This window comes from Schistocerca gregaria, chromosome 2 (assembly GCF_023897955.1).
Source record: "Schistocerca gregaria isolate iqSchGreg1 chromosome 2, iqSchGreg1.2, whole genome shotgun sequence".
In the NCBI taxonomy this organism is placed as follows: domain Eukaryota; kingdom Metazoa; phylum Arthropoda; class Insecta; order Orthoptera; family Acrididae; genus Schistocerca; species Schistocerca gregaria.
The window spans coordinates 618305955-618325675 of record NC_064921.1 but is presented as its reverse complement, the minus strand read 5'-3'; the positions used below and the strand labels follow the sequence as shown (position 1 = coordinate 618325675).

The following is a 19721-nucleotide window of genomic DNA, read 5'->3' as shown; positions in this document are numbered from 1 at the left end:
TTCGTGCGATGGCTGAATGAAGGGGTGACCCTATTACTTGCTATCTTTCACGGTGAAACAGTTTCGGATGACAGAATTCAGTATTTTTACATCTTCCGTTTCGGTTCCATTGTGGTTACTGAGTGACTGAATAGATTATTTCGAATTCCTTGCTGATATTACATAACCAGAACCTCTCAGCGATTTTATTCAGGCCGATCGACAAAATGTTACTCTGTCATTGAAAGCTTCTGTTATTGCTCTCCTTACGCTCGTGTTCTCTTCGTCCAACTTTTATCACTTACATTTTGACTTCTATTAAATCTGCGGCAAACTCTCTTTGTTTATGTGGCAACTTTCCAATATGGCTGTTAAACCATAGTCCGTCTTTCGCATTACTTAATACTCTTCTCGGAACATACTTGTCTAGGGTGTACTAAACGACGCTTTTGAATTTTATCCATGCTCCACAAGTTCTTCCTCATCACTGAATACTTGGTTTTGACTACTGAGATACTCTGCAGTTCGTATGCTGTCACGCTTGCGAGGCAAAAATATTTCCCTACCGTTCTTAGCATTCCTTGTAATACCTGTAGTCATACATGTTATCACAGCGTTATGATCTCTGGTGCCTTTCTGTACATTAACTGATTCGAGAAGCTCAGGTCTGTTTGTTACTAGCATGACAAGCTAATGTACGCTTCTGGTGTATTTTCTTCGCACTCTTATTGCTTTCAGTTATTTTCTTACGAAATTTTGATGTGACTTTCTCAAATCCTTTTAGGGTTTTTATAGCATATTCTATTATGTTACTACAACCGTTTACAGGAAGCACTCTCTCTCGCTTTAACAGTTACCTTGTTTGATTTCAAATTTTCTTCTTTTTGGGATTCTTCGCTTCTGGAGCATCTTTTGCAGTATGCAAAATAATTGCACATTTCATCTAGGTGCATATACTCGTATTCTTCATTTTTCAGTGTTGTGTTCATGTTTACTGTAATCCAGGTGCCGGCTGAAGTGGCCGTGCGGTTCTAGGCGCTGCAGTCTCGAACCGCGAGACCGCTACGGTCACAGGTTCGAATCTTGCCTCGGGCATGGATGTGTGTGATGTCCTTAGGTTAATTAGGTTTAACTAGTTCTAAGTTCTAGGGGACTAATGACCTCAGAAGTTGAGTTCCATAGTGCTCAGAGCCATTTGAGCCATTTTTGTAATCCAGGCATTCCTTCCCTGTAACTCCCTGACAGATTAAAAGAGTGTGCCGAATCGGGAGTCGAGACCGGACCGAACGAGGAGGAGGATTCAAATCTCCATGGGATCATCTAGATTTAGGTTCCCAGTGATTTTCCTAAATCGCGTAAGGCAAATGTCGGGGTGGCTCCTTCAAAAGGTAGAGCCAATTTCTTTTCCCATCATTCCAAATCCGACATTGTGCTCCATCTCTAATGACCTCGGTTGGTTTGTGGGAGTTGAAGAGACCAGATTACAAAGTCCATCGGTTCCTCTAATGACCTCGCTGTCGACCGGACTTTAAAGACTTATCTTCCTTTCCGCCTTTAAATCCAGACCTTGCCGGTCCAGAATACAGCTTTAATTTGCCAGGAAGTTTCAAAACAGAGCAGCCTCCACTGGAAAGAGAGTGATTTATTAGGTAAATTCTTGTAATTGACGTTCCTGCCTAATGAGAGCTTTTTCCTAGCTATCCCTCTTTTGCATTCTGCGCCTTATTAATGTAGTCATCGCCCCATCTAGAAGGTGTAGGCATACACTGAAGCGCCAAAGAAATTGGTATAGGCATGCGTATTCAAATACAGAGATATGTAAACAGGCAGAATACAGCGCTGTGCTCGGTAACGCCTATATAATACAATAAGTGTTAGATCGTTTGCTGCTGCTATAATGACAGGTTATCAAGATTTAAGTGAGTTCCAACGTGGTGTTACAGTCGGCCACGAGCGATGGGACACAGGATCTCCGAGGTAGCGATGAAGTGGGGATTTCCCCGTACGACTATTTTACGAGTGTACCGTGAATATCAGGAATCCGGTAAAACATCAAATCTCCGATATCACTGCGACCGGAGAAAGATCCTGCAAGAACGGCACCAACGATGACTGAAGAGAATCGTTCAACGTGACATAAACGCAACCCTTCCGTAAATTGCTGCAGATTTCAATGCAGGGCCATCAACATGTGTCACCGTGCGAACCATCCAACGAAACATCATCGACATGGGCTTTCGGAGCCAAAGGCCCACTCGTGTACCATTGATGACTGGACGAGAAAAGTCTCTATGCCTCGCCTGGACCCGTCATCATCTACATTGGACTATTGATGGCTGGAAATATGTTGCCTTTTTGGACGAGTCTCGTTTCAAATTGTATCGAGTGAATGGAAGTGTACTGGTATGGAGACAACCTGAAGAATCCATGGACCCCGTATGTGAGCAGGGGACTGTTCAAGCTGGTGGAGGCTCTGTAGCTGTGTGGGGTGTGTGCAGTTGGGGTGATTTGGGACCTTGTAATGTTATGTGTGCCTCAATGCTTTTTTTAACTAATTTGTGCCTGATTTTATTGTGAGAGGCTCAGTAATGTATGTAAATACCGCAAATGTAAATGTGATTCAAAAAGTACTTGAAGTGAAGTGAAGCGCAGCTGGACAGTAAGAAACTCCTTAGCGCGCAATCCCCGCAACGATAGTAGTTTTTTTAGTATGGACTCTAAAAAAAACAATTGATTTATTAAAAAAAGAAGACTGTTAATCTACACTCCTGGAAATGGAAAAAAGAACACATTGACACCGGTGTGTCAGACCCACCATACTTGCTCCGGACACTGCGAGAGGGCTGTACAAGCAATGATCACACGCACGGCACAGCGGACACACCAGGAACCGCGGTGTTGGCCGTCGAATGGCGCTAGCTGCGCAGCATTTGTGCACCGCCGCCGTCAGTGTCAGCCAGTTTGCCGTGGCATACGGAGCTCCAGCGCAGTCTTTAACACTGGTAGCATGCCGCGACAGCGTGGACGTGAACCGTATGTGCAGTTGACGGACTTTGAGCGAGGGCGTATAGTGGGCATTCGGGAAGCCGGGTGGACGTACCGCTGAATTGCTCAACACGTGGGGCGTGAGGTCTCCACAGTACATCGATGTTGTCGCCAGTGGTCGGCGGAAGGTGCACATGCCCGTCGACCTGGGACCGGACCGCAGCGACGCACGGATGCACGCCAAGACCGTAGGATCCTACGCAGTGCCGTAGGGGACCGCACCGCCACTTCCCAGCAAATTAGGAACACTGTTGCTCCTGCGGTATCGGCGAGGACCATTCGCAACCGTCTCCATGAAGCTGGGCTACGGTCCCGCACACCGTTAGGCCGTCTTCCGCTCACGCCCCAACATCGTGCAGCCCGCCTCCAGTGGTGTCGCGACAGGCGTGAATAGAGGGACGAATGGAGACGTGTCGTCTTCAGCGATGAGAGTCGCTTCTGCCTTGGTGCCAATGATAGTCGTATGCGTGTTTGGCGCCGTGCGGGTGAGCGCCACAATCAGGACTGCATACGACCGAGGCACACAGGGCCAACACCCGGCATCATGGTGTGGGGAGCGATCTCCTACACTGGCCGTACACCTCTGGTGATCGTCGAGGGGACACTGAATAGTGCACGGTACATCCAAACCGTCATCGAACCCATCGTTCTACCATTCCTAGACCGGCAAGGGAACTTGCTGTTCCAACAGGACAATACACGTCCGCATGTATCCCGAGCCACCCAACGTGCTCTAGAAGGTGTAAGTCAACTTCCCTGGCCAGCAAGATCTCCGGATCTGTCCCCCATCGAGCATGCCTGGGACTGGATGAAGCGTCGTCTCACGCGGTCTGCACGTCCAGCACGAACGCTGGTCCAACTGAGGCGCCAGGTGGAAATGGCATGGCAAGCCGTTCCACAGGACTACATCCAGCATCTCTACGATCGTCTCCATGGGAGAATAGCAGCCTGCATTGCTGCGAAAGGTGGATATACACTGTACTAGTGCCGACATGGTGCATGCTCTGTTGCCTGTGTCTATGTGCCTGTGGTTCTGTCAGTGTGATCATGTGATGTATCTGACCCCAGGAATGTGTCAATAAAGTTTCCCCTTCCTGGGACAATGAATTCACGGTGTTCTTATTTCAATTTCCAGGAGTGTATATCTTGTGGAAAGGGGGCGTATTGCTAGGCCGTCGCTCAGAACGTATGTTACATTTAATGAAAATTGATATTTTAGTGATAAAACCGAGTAAAGTATGTGTAAGAGTTGCCAAACGTTTATGTATACAAATTTTCTGGAAGAGAAGAATAGAAATATCTTGTTTTTGGAAAAGGAGATGAACTTCATTACCGTCGACGTCTATCAATCGACAGAATTGTAAGTGTACAAAGTTCACTACAGTACAGGAAAAGAAATGCATTCTCTATAGTTTTCCTTCAATTATAATCAATAACTTATTAATTACAGTAATTGGATAATGTTCTTGTAAAATAGTATGGTGCTGAACTCCACTGACCAATTTTGATGTAGCAGGACGTGTAGTTTGAAGGAAGTTTGTGTGCCAAGCAATCTCCTTTTCTCACGATCTTATTTACTTACAACAGTGGTCCCTTACGTATGAAAAGCTACGAAAACTTGGGCTCGAAGCTATCCGCAATACGGCCAAGTAACTAACAGAGTGGTATTTTAAACCTCAAAGAACAATTACTTCCTCCAAATTGTAATACGTCACTAACTCGTGCGGAAACTGATCATTCAAAGGGGCAGCAACCAAAATTCAGGTACCAGTTACGACTTAAAGTAAAAATCTCAATCAAAAATCGGTCTCTCTCTCTCTCTCTCTCTCTCTCTCTCTCTCTCTCTCTCTCTCTCTCTCTCTCTCTAAACATACATACCGGGTGATCAAAAAGTCAGTATAAATTTGAAAACTGCATAAATCACGAGATAATGCAGATAGAGAGGTAAAAATTGACACACAGGCTTGGAATGACATGGGGTTTTATTAGAACCAAAAAAATACAAACGTTCAAAAAATGTCCGACAGATGGCGCTTCATATGATCAGAATAGCAATAATTAGCGTAACAAAGTAAGACAAAGCAAAGATGATGTTCTTTACAGGAAATGCTCAATATGTCCACCATCATTCGTCAACAATAGCTGTAGTCGAGGAATAATGTTGTGAACAGTACTGTAAAGCATGTCCAGTGTTATGGTGAGGCGTTGGCGTCGGATGTTGTCTTTCAGCATCCGTAGAGATGTCGGTCGATAACGATACACTTGCGACTCCAGGTAACCCCAAAGCTAATAATCGTACGGACTGAGGTCTGGGGACTGCGACGCCAAGCACGACGAAAGTGGCGGCTGAGCACACGATCATCACCAAACGACGCGTGCAAAGAGATCTTTCACGGGTCTTGCAATATGGGGTGGAGCGCCATCCTGCGTAAACATCGTACTTTCCAGCAGGTGTTTATCAGCCAGGCTGGGGATGATGCGATTCTGTAACATATCGGTGTACCTGTCAGCCGTCACGGTAGCAGTTTTGCTGTCCAGCGCCATCTGTCACATTTTGTGAACTTTGATTTTTCTTATGTTTCTAATAAAACCCCATGTCATTCCAAGCAGGTGTGTCAATTTTTACCTCTCTTTCTACATTATTCCGCGGTTTATTAAGTTTTCACATTTATACCGACTTTTTGATCACCCTGTATACAGGGTGTTGCAAAAAGGTACGGCCAAAACTTTCAAGAAACATTCCTCACACACAAAGAAAGAAAATATGTTATGTGGACATGTGCCCGGAAACGCTTACTTTCCATGTTAGAGCTCATTTTAATACTTCTCTTCAAATCACATTAATCATGGAATGGAAACACACAGTAACAGAACGTACCAGCGTGACTTCAAACACTTTGTTACAGGAAATGTTCAAAATGTCCTCCGTTAGCGAGGATACATGCATCCACCCTCCGTCGCATAGAATCCCTGATGCGCTGATGCAGCCCTGGGCAATGGCGTATTGTATCACAGCCGTCCCCAATACGAGCACGAAGAATCTCTAAATTTGGTACCGGGGTTCCGTAGACAAGAGCTTTCAAATGCCCCCATGAATGAAAGTCAAGAGATTTGAAGTCAGGAGAGCGTGGAAGCCATGGAATTGGTCCTCCTCTACCAATCCATCGGTCACCGAATCTGTTGTTGACAAGCGTACGAACACTTCGACTGAAATGTGCAGTAGCTCCATCGTGCGTGAACCACAAGTTGTGTCATACTTGTAAAGACAGAGGTTCTAGCAGCACAGGTAGAGTATCCCGTATGAAATCATGGCGCTGAGGAAGTACAGTACATACTGACGAAACTAAAATTAGTTCTAACATGGAAATTAAACGTTTCCGGACACATGTCCATATAACATCTTTTCTTTATTTGTGTGTGAGGAATGTTTCCTGAAAGTTTGGCCGTACCTTTTTGTAACACCCTTCATATAAATATTCATATTATTAAGATAGTCATTTTATAACCCCCATCTAGCTACGACTCTGACAGGTGACATGTACATAATATTCTGTCTGATAACCTGCATCCATTCATGTCCATTGTGCATTCCGGCTGACTTGGGCAATTCCAGCAGGACAATCCGACACCCCACACGTTCAGAATGGCTCCAGGAACACTCTTCTGAGTTTAAAGACAGGCTGTCCAGCAAACCTCCCAGACATGAACATTATTGAGCTGCCTTGGAGCGTGTTGTTTAGAAGAGATGTCTGCCCCCTCGTAGCCATAAGGATTTACGGACAGCCCTGCAGGATTCACGGTGTCAGTTCCCTCCAGCACTACTTCAGACATTAGTCAGGTCCACGTCACGTCACGTTGCGGCACTTCAGCGAGCTCGCAGGGGTGCTACGTACATGTGCCAGTTTCCTTGGCTCTTCAGTGGAGTTTGCACAGCAGTGAAACGTCCCCTTAGAGAAACCTCTTACATTATTTGATTTTCAGACAGCTGAGCAGAACTGAACGGACTCACACATTTCACTCTTTACTTATTCTGATCAACACTAAACTGACACACAATGTTTTTAGCGCAACGCAATTTGACTTTCAATAGTCCCTACAAAAGAATGGCCCTGACTAACAATAACCTATACCTTTCATGTATCACTTACCTCACAAAAATCTTCGTTACTTGAACTGCTGCAATACAACGAGCGCCAACACTGCCAGCTAAATAAAAGATTCTACCTGCTGAAGGCACTAGCTACTGATAGGTATAGTTAGCAAATCAAAGATTTTGATAGAGAACAAACAATGTATTTACCTTAATAATATTCAAAAGTCATCATATATATATATGTAGGATGGTCCAAAATGTACGGCCAAACTTTCAGGAAACATTCCTCACACACAAATAAAGAAAAGATGGTATGTGGACATATGTCCAGAAACGCTTAATTTCCATGTTAGAGCTCAGATTCGGTGGCCGATGGATTGGCAGAGGCGGACCAATTCCATGGCCTCCACGTTCTACTAACTTCAAACCCCTTGACTTTCATTTATGGGGGCATTTGAAAGCTGTTGTTTACGCAACCCCGGTACCAAATGTAGAGACTCTTCGTGCTCGTATTGTGGACGGCTGTGATACAATACGCCATTGTCCAGGGCTGCATCAGCGCATCAAGGATTCCATGCGACGGAGAGTGGATGCATGTATCGTCGCTAACGGTGGACATTTTGAACATTTCGTGTAGCAAAGTGCTTGGAAGTCACGCTCGTACGTTCTGTTGCAGTGTGTTTCCATTCCATGATTAGTGTGATTTGAAGAGAAGTAATAAAATGAGCTCTAACATGGAAAGTAAGCGTTTCCAGACACATGCCCACGTAACATATTTTCTTTCTTTGTGTGTGAGGAATGTTTCCTGAAAGTCTGGCCGTACCTTTTTGTAACACCCTGTATATATAACAGTTCATGATATCCAGCCTTACAAATTTACTGTCTCTGATGGACACACGTCCAGATCATCCTCTCTCAAAACTCCGCCATCTCTCTCCCCACATCTCTGCTGGCGGCTCACCTCCAACTGCGCAACGCTAAGCGCTGTTCACAACCAACTGCCCAACACTACAATAGCAAATATTCCAACAATACAAACCAGCCACAGACTTCACACAGCAGAGTCAGTGATTTTCATACAGAGCGCTACGTGGCGTTACCAACATAAAAAACCTGAACAGCCTACTTACAGCAGTTGTAAGCAACGTCCGTGAAGGGCAGGAACTGAGTGCACAAATGTTTGGTCCGCAGGTTCTACCGGTGCGTGAAGTTCAACCAGTACGCGCGCGACTTCACGGTGTTCGAGTACGACTGCCCGGAGGGCCTGGCGTTCGACGAGCGCTGGGAGGTGTGCGTGTGGCCGGGCTCGCTGCCGCGCGGCGCGCCCTGCTCCGGCTCCTCGGAGATCGCGCCGGTGCCGCGGCTGCGCTACTCCTGCCCGCGCGCCGAGGGCTACTACGCCGACCCCGAGAACTGCCGCTGGTTCTTCGCCTGCCTGGACCACGCGCGCGACGGCGCCACGCCGCTCACCGCCTACGAGTTCCGCTGCCCCTTCGGGCTCGTCTTCGACGAGTCGCGCCTCCTCTGCGACTGGCCCTGGAAGGTCAACGGCTGCGGCCGAGTCGGTGAGTGTCGCCCCCTGCCGGGCAGCTGTGCCGTCTGCAATACGTACGGCGTATTACTTTTTATTTGTCAATCTGTATAGCTGTGTTTGCACGCCACCGGCCCCTACTTCGTCAGTTTTTGCTTCGACCTGCGTGAGTGCATGCAGAGGTCAGCTGCGTTGCGGCTTTGAATGGGTGTTAGTCAACTTAGTCCGACGTCTGTCTCGGTAGCTGCGCAATCAGAACCGCGGATTACTAACCGACGGGGCTCGGTTTCGATTCCGGGCCGCGTTCACATTTTTTCCGCTTGTGGATTGGGTGATTGGTTGTCTATACGTTCGTATCGTCATAATTTACATTACACTGTTGAGATGGCTGTATGCACACATCCCGAAAGCCAAGAAAAAAAAAGTTAGTCTGATTGGACACACAAACATTTACAGGTTACATGGTGTAACGATGCCCTTTAGTATTTTACATTTGACTACGATTATATTATCAAAGGTATCTTCTTGCTTTTAATTTTGTCACAACATTTAACTTTAGATTTCATGTTTTACTATTTACTCACACTATATGTATTTGTGATTATTCCTTGTTATAGTTTTTACTGGTACATTTCATTTCATTCGACCTGCAGCTCATCCGAGCATGGGATGTTTAAAAAAAATTCCTTCGGTGTAGCGTTTTAAATCTGCATTTGTTTACGGAGCAGATATCATTTATATGCACTTATGGCCATTAAAATTGCTACACCACGAGGATGACGTGCTACAGACGCTTAATTTTACCGAGAGGAAGAAGATACTGTGATATGCAAATGATCAGCTTTTCAGAGCAGTCACACAAGGTTGGTGCCGGTGGCGACACCTACAACGTGATGACATGAGGAAAGTTTCCAAGCGATTTCTCATACGCAAACAGCAGTTGACCGGCGTTTCCTGGTGAAACGTTGTCGTGATGCCTCGTGTAAGGAGGAGAAATGCGTACCATCACGTTTCCGACTTTGATAAAGGTCGGATTGTAGCCTATCGCGATTGCGGTTTATCGTGTCGCGACATTGCTGCTCGCGTTGGTCGAGATCCAATGACTGGTAGCAGAATCCTTATTCTGCTACCAGTCATCGACTATCAGCTCGGAGACCATGGCTGCGGTTACCCTTGACATTGCATCGATGGGTTCAGGAGGGTAATACGGAACGCCGTGCTGGATCCCAACGGCCTCGTATCACTAGCAGTCGAGATGACAGGCATCTTATCCGCATGGCTGTAACGGATCGTACAGCCATGTCTCCACTCCTGAGTCAACAGATGGGGACGTTTGCAAGACGACAACCATCTGCACGAACAGTTCTACGACGTTTGCATCAGCATGGACTATCAGCTCGGAGACCATGGCTGCGGTTACCCTTGACATTGCATCACAGACAGGAACGCCTGCGATGTTGTACTCAACGACGAACCTGGGTGCACGAATGGCAAAACGTCACTTTTTCGGATGAATCCAGGTTTTGTTTACAGCATTATGATGGTCGCGTCCGTGTTTGTCGATATCGCCGTGAACGCTCATTGGAAGCGTGTATTTGTCATCGCGTGATGGTATGGGGTGCTATTGGTTACTCGTCTCGGTCACCTCTTGGTCGCATTGACAGCACTTTAAACAGTGGACGTTACATTTCAGATGTGTTACGACCCGTGGCTCTACCCTTCATTCCATCCCTGCGAAACCCTACATTTCAGCAGGATAATGCTGCATACAGAAAATGTTCGACTGTTGCTCTGGCCAGCACATTCTCCAGATCTTTCACCAATTGAAAACGTCTGGTCAATGGTGGCCGAGCAACTGACTCGTCACAATACGCCAGTCACTACTCTTGATGAACTGTGGTATCGTGTTGAAGCTGCATGGGCAGCTGTACCTGTACACGCCATCCAGCCTCTATTTGACTCAGTGCCCAGGCGTATCTAGGCCATTATTACGGCAGAGATGGTTGTTCTGGGTACTGATTTCTCAGGATCTATGCACCCATATTGCGTGCAAATGTAATCACATGTCAGACCTAGTATAATATATTTGTGCAATGATTACCCGTTTATCATCTGCATTTCTTCTTGGTGTAGCAATTTTAATGCCCAGTAGTGTATGATGTTCCTTCCATATGTCGTTTGATAACATTTTTAGCATGAGTGATAGGTTATGAGTTTTGTTTGTGTTTCCTTGCTACATTTTAAACTTCACGATTACTTTGTAAAAAAAAAAAAAAAATCTATACCACTTGTATGTTTCTATGTATTTCTACAAGTGTAAAACATGTCTCATGTTTGTTGTTGCTGTTACCACTGAATTTCTTATTGAACGTACCTCTTATACAAGTGCACGTTACTGCACGGTATGGTTATTACTGGTGTATCGAGTTTTGTTCAACCTGCATCTAATACGAGCATGGTATGTCCTAAAAACAATGTGTGATGTAAAACGTCAAGTTGACTGTGATTCGGGAGGAGAAGGAAGATATTAGTGTTTAATGTCCCGTCGACAACGGGGTCATTAGAGACGAAGTACAAACTCGGATTAGGAAAGGATGGGGAAGGAAATCGACCGTTCCCTTTCAGAGGAACCATCCTGGAATTTTTCTGAAGTAATTTAGGGAAATCACGGCAACCTAAATCAGGATTTTGTATGAGAGTGGTTTAATTTCACGTTCATATAATTTTTACTGATACTTTTGGATTAAAGGAGACCGCTCGCAGAAAAACACAAATGTTATTCGTCCATAGGATCTCACAAAAAAACTAAAACATGCTAGCTTTCGGATTTTGACGAACTAGCACACATACACACGCCTCTGCCCCATATGGTGCCCGCATCATTATAGGGCTGGAGGCGTGTGTATCACTGCGCACGCGCGCGCTCCCGCGTGTATGTGTGTGTGTGTGTGTGTGTGTGTGTGTGTGTGTGTGTGTGTGTGTGTGAGTGTATGTATTTTACTCCAGCTCGTCAAGGGTACCTCCAAGAATCTAGCAAATTTTCTTTCTCTTGCCTACGCCTATCAACAACTCAACGCTTCTGCTTTTCGGTGAGTGGTCTCCTTTAATCCAAAAGTATTTACGTTCTGCAACAACTTCCCCACAACATTAATTTTTATATATAACGTTCATTCCGTGCATTAGATGCTGACAATTTTACCGTGGGCAATAGATTATTACTTCTGTATTCGTGTTTTATTCAATCATTTTAAGCTTGAGGACCACTTCCAACAAAAAAAGTTAAGGCGATTTTTCTTAACAAGGCTCTGCCGATTTCATGCTTTGATTCGCGATATAGTCTGTACTTCGATATGACGTTAAGAGCTAACACCTTTGTTTCGTTCCGTCTGAAGCCCGCTACTTTAGGATAGACGACTCCCTTTGTTTGTCCTCCATGTGCTACGCAAACATAAACTATGTTTGCCTCCTGTCCTAGAAAAGTTCGTCCAAATTGCATTTTTTTGCGTTCAAAGTGATCGCCACCGGCGACGAGACAGGTTGGCGATGTTGTAGTGCTGCAGGAATCTGTCTACGAAAGCTTCTTTTCGGGCTGATCCAAATATTGACGTCATACGTTTCTGGGTATCCGTCGAAATATTATGGAGGCAGCTATGAATCGGACCCTTGATGGCCGTCTACCCCATTCTGAATCTAACTGGCGGCACCAGGTCTCATCCCTTCTGGATAATGGTTTGTGGACAAGTTTGTTTTTGGTCCCATTTACTAGTGAAATCGCGAACAACTTCCACCAGTGTCGCCATCTGCTCGTGAATCAGTTGTCGTGAGAAAAATAGGTAAAAGATCTTCTGAAGCCAAACGTTCTTGAGCATTGCTGTCAAAAGAGTCATTTTCAACCCCTGATACATCCGATATCGTTATCATTGGCAGTCGACGGACTTGTGCTGTCATCTGTAGCACTTGCTCATTGCTGCCTGCCGGTGGTATGCTTGCTGACAATCGACCCGAACTTCCATCTCGAAAACTGTTGAAGCGGTGGTGAAAACATTTTCTGCTTTCATCTTCTGTTCTGTAACTAAGCACAAACACGGCAACTGCCTCTACCGCCGTTTACCGTTATTGGGGACAAAACTTGATGTTTATCTGCTGTTCCATTGCATCATGACACGACACTTCACAGGCATTCGACTGGATGCTGCAGAAAAATATGATTCAGTTTTGTGTGATAAACACTGTGAGATATATCTCTTCATGTCTCTCCGTGTGAATACTCAGTGCATTTCACCACTTAGGTATCAAATGTAATCATCACAGTTTGTAGAAGCAGCATGCATAAAATCTATTATAAACAGCGGAATGTACCAGGTGTAGAAGTATGAAACCGGAATTGCCCTATAGATGGTGCTAGCCGTCAGTGTAGGGCCCGTGAGACCGCGTCTGCAGCGCCATCTGGCTTTTGTTACGGCTGACGACGAATGTCAACACACACTGACCCAAGTTCCATGTATCGGTATCTATTTCAAACCCTTAAACATGTCAAGATTTGTGCCTACGAACTACGATTTGCGGACAGCATTGGTTTTCTGTTATCATTTGAAGAAAACTGCTGTAGAATCGCTTCGAATGATTGTCGTAGCTTTCGCCGAACATGCTCTTGGGAAAACACAGTGTTTCGAGTGGTTCAAAAAATTCAAAAGTGGTGGTTTTGACGCGAGAAACGACGAGCTTGGGAAACCCCCGAAAAAGTTCGAAGACAATGAATTGAAGGCCTTATTGGACGAAGATGATACTCAGACTCAGCAGCAACTCTCGTAACACTTAAAAGTGACGCAGAAAGCAGTTTCTCTTCGGTTGAAAGCTATGGGAAAGGTGTAGAAAGTGGGAAAATGGGTTCCGCATGAACTGAATGAAAGACAGCAGGCAAATCGAAAGACCACTAGTGGAATGCTGCTCACCAGATACAAAAGAAAGTCGCTTCTCCATCGAATAGTAACAGGTGATGAAAAATGGATATATTTTGAGAATTCAAAGTCGTAAATCATGGATGAATCCAGGCAAATCACTGACATACATTGCAAGACCAAATCTCTTTGGAAAGAAGACAATGCTCTGAGTTTGGTGGGATCAGAAGGATGTCATCTACTATGAGCTGCTAAAACTTGGCGAAATCGTTAACACTGGTCACTACTAACAGCAAATGATCGATTTAAATCGAGCATAACGTGAAAAACGACCAAAATATGGAAAAAGGCAACACAGTCATATTGCTCCATGATAACGCCCCATCACACAGCAAAACGGGTCAGGGAAACGTCGAGGGATTCAGTTGGGAAATACTAGGGCAAGCGGCTTATACTCCAGATTTGGCTCAGTTCTATTATCAACTATTTGCGTCACTGGAACATGCCCCCGCTGAAAAACGCTTCAGTTCGTATGAAAATGCATGAAAATGGCTCGCTGACTGATTCGCTTCAAAAGTAGGACTGTTTTTCTGGAGTAGCACTCATAGCCTGCCGGAGAGATGGGAGAAATATCTAAATAGCAATGAAGACAATTTTGAATAAAATATTGTTTATCAGTTTCAAAACAACAGACATGTAATTATTGCAACCAAATTACGATTTCATACTTCTACACCTAATATATTGTTGCGCAGAATCAATCAATGCATTCCACGTTTGGTTGTTACAATAAGTAGATGTTAATTGTCCCGGTGGTGAAACAGGGAGAAAGATAGACAATAGCCGGCCGGTGTGGGCGAGCGGATCTAGGCGTTTCAGTCTGGAACCGCATGACCGCTACGGTCGCAGGTTCAAATGCTGCCTCGGGCATGGATGTGTGTGATGACCTTAGGTTAGTTAGGATTAAGTAGCTCTAAGTTCTAGGGGACTGATGATCTCAGCTGTTAAGTCCCATAGTGCTCAGAGCCATTTGAACCATTTTTGAACCGAAGATAGACAATAACTCACTGCCTCGTCGATGTCGAGCTCATTACAAAAAATGTTTCAATGGCTCTGAGCACTATGGTACTTGACTTCTGAGGTCATCGGTCGCCTAGGACTTAGAACCACTTAATCCTAACTAACCTTAGGACATCACAAACATCCATGCTCGAGACAGGATTCGAACCTGCGACCGTGGCGGTCGCACTGTTACACACTGTAGCGCCTAGAACCGCACGTCCACTCTGGCCGGCCCATGATTCCGGCCGGCGGCTCATTACAGATGGAGAAATATATTGCCTCATTTATGAAAGGAGAAGCATCCCTGGATTAACCTCAAATAATTTTACGAAATAATATTTTGATCGTGACAGAAACACAGCTAAGTAAATAATGTTACTAACACATTAATAGATTTTTTTTAACTGGAACATGTGACGAGGAAGTTGGGACTAAAATATTCTGACTGCTTGCAGGTGGATCATTGCTGGTGGGTGCAGGACCGACAATCGTATATGAGCAAGCTGACGTGGCAGCTGGGCGCCACATCGCACCCTATGCCTCGCTGCCCGACTATCTGGTTTCTGGAGGTCGTGCCGTGGGTACTGGCGATGGAGTAGTCCTGGGAGCCACTGTAGGACTGGCCGGTGTTGCCTACGATGCTGCTGCCCACGGGGCAGCTATTCACGGTGCTGTCGCAGCCAACAGGGCTGCAGCTCAAGCAGCTGCGGCAAGCCGTGCAGCTGCAGGAGCTGCAGCTCTCAATCAGGCTGCCGCCCAAGCGGCAGCAATCAACCAGGCTGCAGCAATCAATGAGGCAGCAGCACAGGCAGCAGCATACAACCAAGCAGCAGCAGGTGCTGCAGCAGCCAACGAAGCAGCAGCACAGGCAGCAGCCATCAACCAGGCAGCTGCACACTCAGCATCAATCAACGAGGCAGCTGCACGAGCAGCAGCAGTTAACCAGGCAGCTGCACGAGCAGCAGCGGTCAACCAGGCAGCCGCACAAGCAGCAGCAATCAACCAGGCAGCAGCACAGTCAGCAGCAATCAACCAGGCAGCAGCACAGGCAGCAGCAATCAACCAGGCAGCAGCACATGCAGCAGCAGTAAACCAGGCAGCTGCACGAGCAGCAGCGGTCAACCAGGCAGCTGCACAAGCAGCAGCAATCAACCAGGCAGCAGCACAGTCAGCAGCAATCAACGAGGCAGCAGCACAGGCAGCAGCAATCAACCAGGCAGCAGCACAGACAGCTGCAATCAATGATGCAGCCACCCGAGCAGCAGCAGCCAACCAGGCAGCTGCACAGTCAGCAGCAATTAACCAGGCTGCAGCACATGCAGCAGCAATCAACCAGGCAGCAGCAATCAACCAGGCAGCAGCACACGCAGCAGCAATCAACCAGGCAGCAGCACAGGCAGCAGCAATCAATGATGCAGCTGCCCGGGCAGCAGCAGCCAACCAGGCAGCTGCACAGTCGGCAGCAATTAACCAGGCAGCAGTACAGGCAGCAGCAATCAACCAGGCAGCTGCACAAGCAGCGGCTGTCAACCAGGCAGCAGCACAGAGAGCTGCAATTAACCAGGCAGCAGCACACACAGCAGCAGTCAACCAGGCAGCAGCACAGGCAGCAGCAATCAATGATGCAGCTGCCCGAGCAGCAGCAGCTAACGAGGCAGCAGCAATCAATGAAGCAGCTGCACAAACAGCAGCAGCCAACCAGGCAGCTCTCCGACAGTCTGCAGCCATTGAAGCCTCAAGACGAGTTGCTGCAAATGCTGCAGCAGCCCAGCAAGCAGCCATCAACGCAGCAGCTGCTGAAGAGGCAGCTAACCAGGCAGCAGCTTACAATGCAGCAGCTGCAAATCAGGCCATACTCAACCAGGCCACAGTTTATACCCAAGCCGCAGGTCTTCACAGCTCTGCTGCCCGTATTGCAGCCCAGAACCAGGCTGCTGCCAACGAAGCAGCTGCCAATGAGGCAGCTCTGAGGGCATCAGCTTACAACCGAGCTGCTGCCAGTGCAGCAGCTGCAAATCAGGCAGCACTCAATCAAGCTGCAGTACAGGCTGCTGCAGCCAGAGAAGCTGCTGCACATGCTGCATCAGTTAACCAAGCAGCTCTGCAACAGTCTGCAGCGATAGCAGCATCGAGACAGGCCGCTTCCAATGCTGCTGCACGTCAGCAGGCAATATTTGAAGCTTACGCACTGCGTCAAGCAGAAGCTAACAGAGCTGCTTACGATGCTGCTGCGGCCAGTAGACTGTCGACTGGAGTGCCAGTGGTAGGTGCCGTCGTAGATAATGTCGCCGCCATCGGAGCAGGGTACAGTGCAGTAGGCTACGCACCAGCCGTCAAGGGTTCTGCTGTTGTGCTAGACGCACAGGCTAGACGAACTGGGCCTGCTGTTATTGGAGTTACCACCATAGACGCAACAGCTGCGCAGCAGGCAGCAGCCAATGCAGCAGCAGCCCAGGAAGCAGCAGCAGTTGCTGCTGCTCAACAGTTGGCAGCACAGCAGGCAGTCGAACAGCAGGCAGCAGCACAACGGGCTGCAGCCGCAGCTCAGCAAACGGCGACACAGGAGGCCGCTCGACAGGCAGCTGCACAGCGTGCTGCAGCTGCTGCCGCTCGCCAAGCTGCAGTACAGAGAGCTGCCGAGGAACAGGCGGCACAGCAGGCTGCTGCAGAGGCAGCTGCTCAGCAGGCAGCTGCACAACGAGCGGCAGCCGCCGCAGCACGACAGGCGGCTGCACAGCGCGCGGCGGCAGCCGCCGCTCGCCAGGCGGCTGCCGAACAGGCTGCTGCGCAGCAGTTAGCAGCTCAGCAAGCCGCAGCAGCTGCAGCCGCACAACAGGCTGCCGCACAACGGGTAGCCGCTCAGCAGGCGGAGGCCGCAGCTGCCCGCCAGGCGTACGCCGAACAGGCCGCCGCACAGCAGGCTGCGGCAGAACAAGAGGCCGCTATCCAGCAGGTGGCAGAACAACAGGCTGCACTACAGAGAACAGCAGCAGCTGCAGCATCTCGCCAGGCAGAAAGACAACGAGCTTACTACGCCTCAGCAGGAGACGGTCTCGTCGGCGGCAGTGCCTACGTTTCGCAGGTGCCAGTGGTTCCTACAGCCGCATACACTCTCCCCGTAACGACGGTCTTCGGTCGCCGCATTACTCCGTCTTACACTGCGTCCACAGCGGCGCCTGTGGTGCCGATCGCTCCTGCAGCTGTAGGCGTGCGCGTTTCCACTCCCGCACCTCCCCTCCGTGCTTCGTACCTCCCACCGTCGACTGTCGCTCCAGTATCACTGGTCAGCCAGGCCGTTCCGGTGGCTGCCGTACAGACCGTCACAGCTGCACCTGTCTATCGACAACGGTTGCGACCTTTGCCCGCAGTAACGCCAGCACCTACCTTCGCGCAAGTGGCAGGGTTAGTCACGACACCGGCACCGACCGCTCTCGAATTCGGAGCCGTCGTGACCCCGGCAGCGGCCGTCCGCTTGACACCGGTACAGAGACTGCGCCCGGTGAGCACAGTTCGCCCGGCTGTCGAACGAGTGGCAGCCGTGCGCTACTCCACTGTGGCCCCGGCTGTGGTGGCAGCCCAAGCGGTGCCGACCGGCCGCCTCGCTCAGACCTACTCCACCGCGTCACCGGCCGTGGCCGTCGGTGGGCTCGCACAGCCGTACTCCACTGTGGTTCCGGCCGTACAGACGTATTCCACCCCTGCGCCAGTGGCGATCGAGAACGGATTTGTACAAACCTACTCCACGGCAGAGCCGGCCGTGGTCGCCGTTACACCTCCGGCGAGAACGCGGCTGCGAACGAGACCTCAGCAGGTGGTGCAGACCTACACGACTGCGGTGCCCACATTCGGAAGGGTGACGACGTACGCGGCACCGTCCGCGGGCGTCGACATCCAGCTGCGACCCAGACAGAGACTGCGCACCTTCTCCACCGTGACCCCGGTCCCCACGGTGGCCGTGACTGGCGAGTCTCTGGCCCCGTTCTCCACGGTGGCGCCAGTGCCGGTGGACGCGACGCCGGCGCTGCGCCTGCGCTCCAGGACCAAGCTGGTGCAGCTGGCCTACTCCACCCCCGCGCCGACGTTCGGCGACGTGCTGGCCACCGTGACGGCGGCGCCAGTGGCCGGGGTGAGGCTGGCGGCGGCGCGCGGGCAGGCCTCGCGGCAGTACGCCGCCGCCCAGGCGGCCGGCGCCAGCTACGCTTCCGCCGCAGGAGCCAGGTCAGTGTCGACCAGTCACGGATCCTTCTTTTCCGTTCATCAACGGTTTGCCATCCCCTGAAGAAAATTCAGCTCCCTCTAAAACAAAACAACATAAGGTCAGAGCTGAAATTAATATCAGCCCAAGTTTTTAATTTTTATTTCGTTACACATTACAGGGTGTTACAAAAAGGTACGGCCAAACTTTCAGGAAACATTCCCCACACACAAATAAAGAAAAGATGTTATGTGGACATATGTCCGGAAACGCTTAGTTTCCATGTTAGAGCTCATTTTAGTTTCATCAGTATGTACTGTACTTCCTCGAATCACTGCCAGTTGGCCCAATTGAAGGACAGTAATGTTGACTACGGTACTTGTGTTGACATGCAAATCATTGCTCTACAGTACTAGCACCAAGCACATCAGTATGTAGCATCAACAGGTTAGTGTTCATCACGAATGTGGTTTTGCAGTCAGTCCAATGTTTACAAATGCGGAGTTGGCAGATGACCATTTGATGTGTGGATTAGCACGGGGCAATAGCCGTGGCGCAGTACGTTTGTATCGAGACAGATTTCCAGAACGAAGGTGTCCCGACAGGAAGACGTTCGAAGCAATTGATTGGCGTCTTAGGGAGCACGGAACATTCCAGCCTATGACTCGCGACTGGGGAAGACCTAGAACGACGAGGACACCTGCAATGGACGTGGCAATTCTTCGTGCAGTTGACGATAACCCTAATGTCAGCGTCAGAGAAGTTGCTGCTGTACAAGGTAACGTTGACCACATCACTTTATGGAGAGTGCTACGGGAGAACCAGTTGTTTCTGTACCATGTACAGAGTGTGCAGGCACTATCAGCAGCTGATTGGCCTCCACGGGTACATTTCTGTGAATGGTTCATCCAACAATGT

At 48.6% G+C, this 19721-nt stretch overlaps 1 protein-coding gene across 1 annotated transcript in view; it reads left to right on the top strand.

Moving 5' to 3' along the window:
• The window catches only part of LOC126335901 (uncharacterized), a 204773-nt gene that overhangs the window by 152431 nt on the left and 32621 nt on the right, over positions 1-19721 (top strand). Inside the window, exons 13-14 of the mRNA XM_049999373.1 lie at positions 8309-8682; positions 15064-18826. Coding sequence (XP_049855330.1) covers positions 8309-8682; positions 15064-18826 — 4137 coding nt within the window. The remainder of the gene's footprint in view (positions 1-8308; positions 8683-15063; positions 18827-19721) is intronic.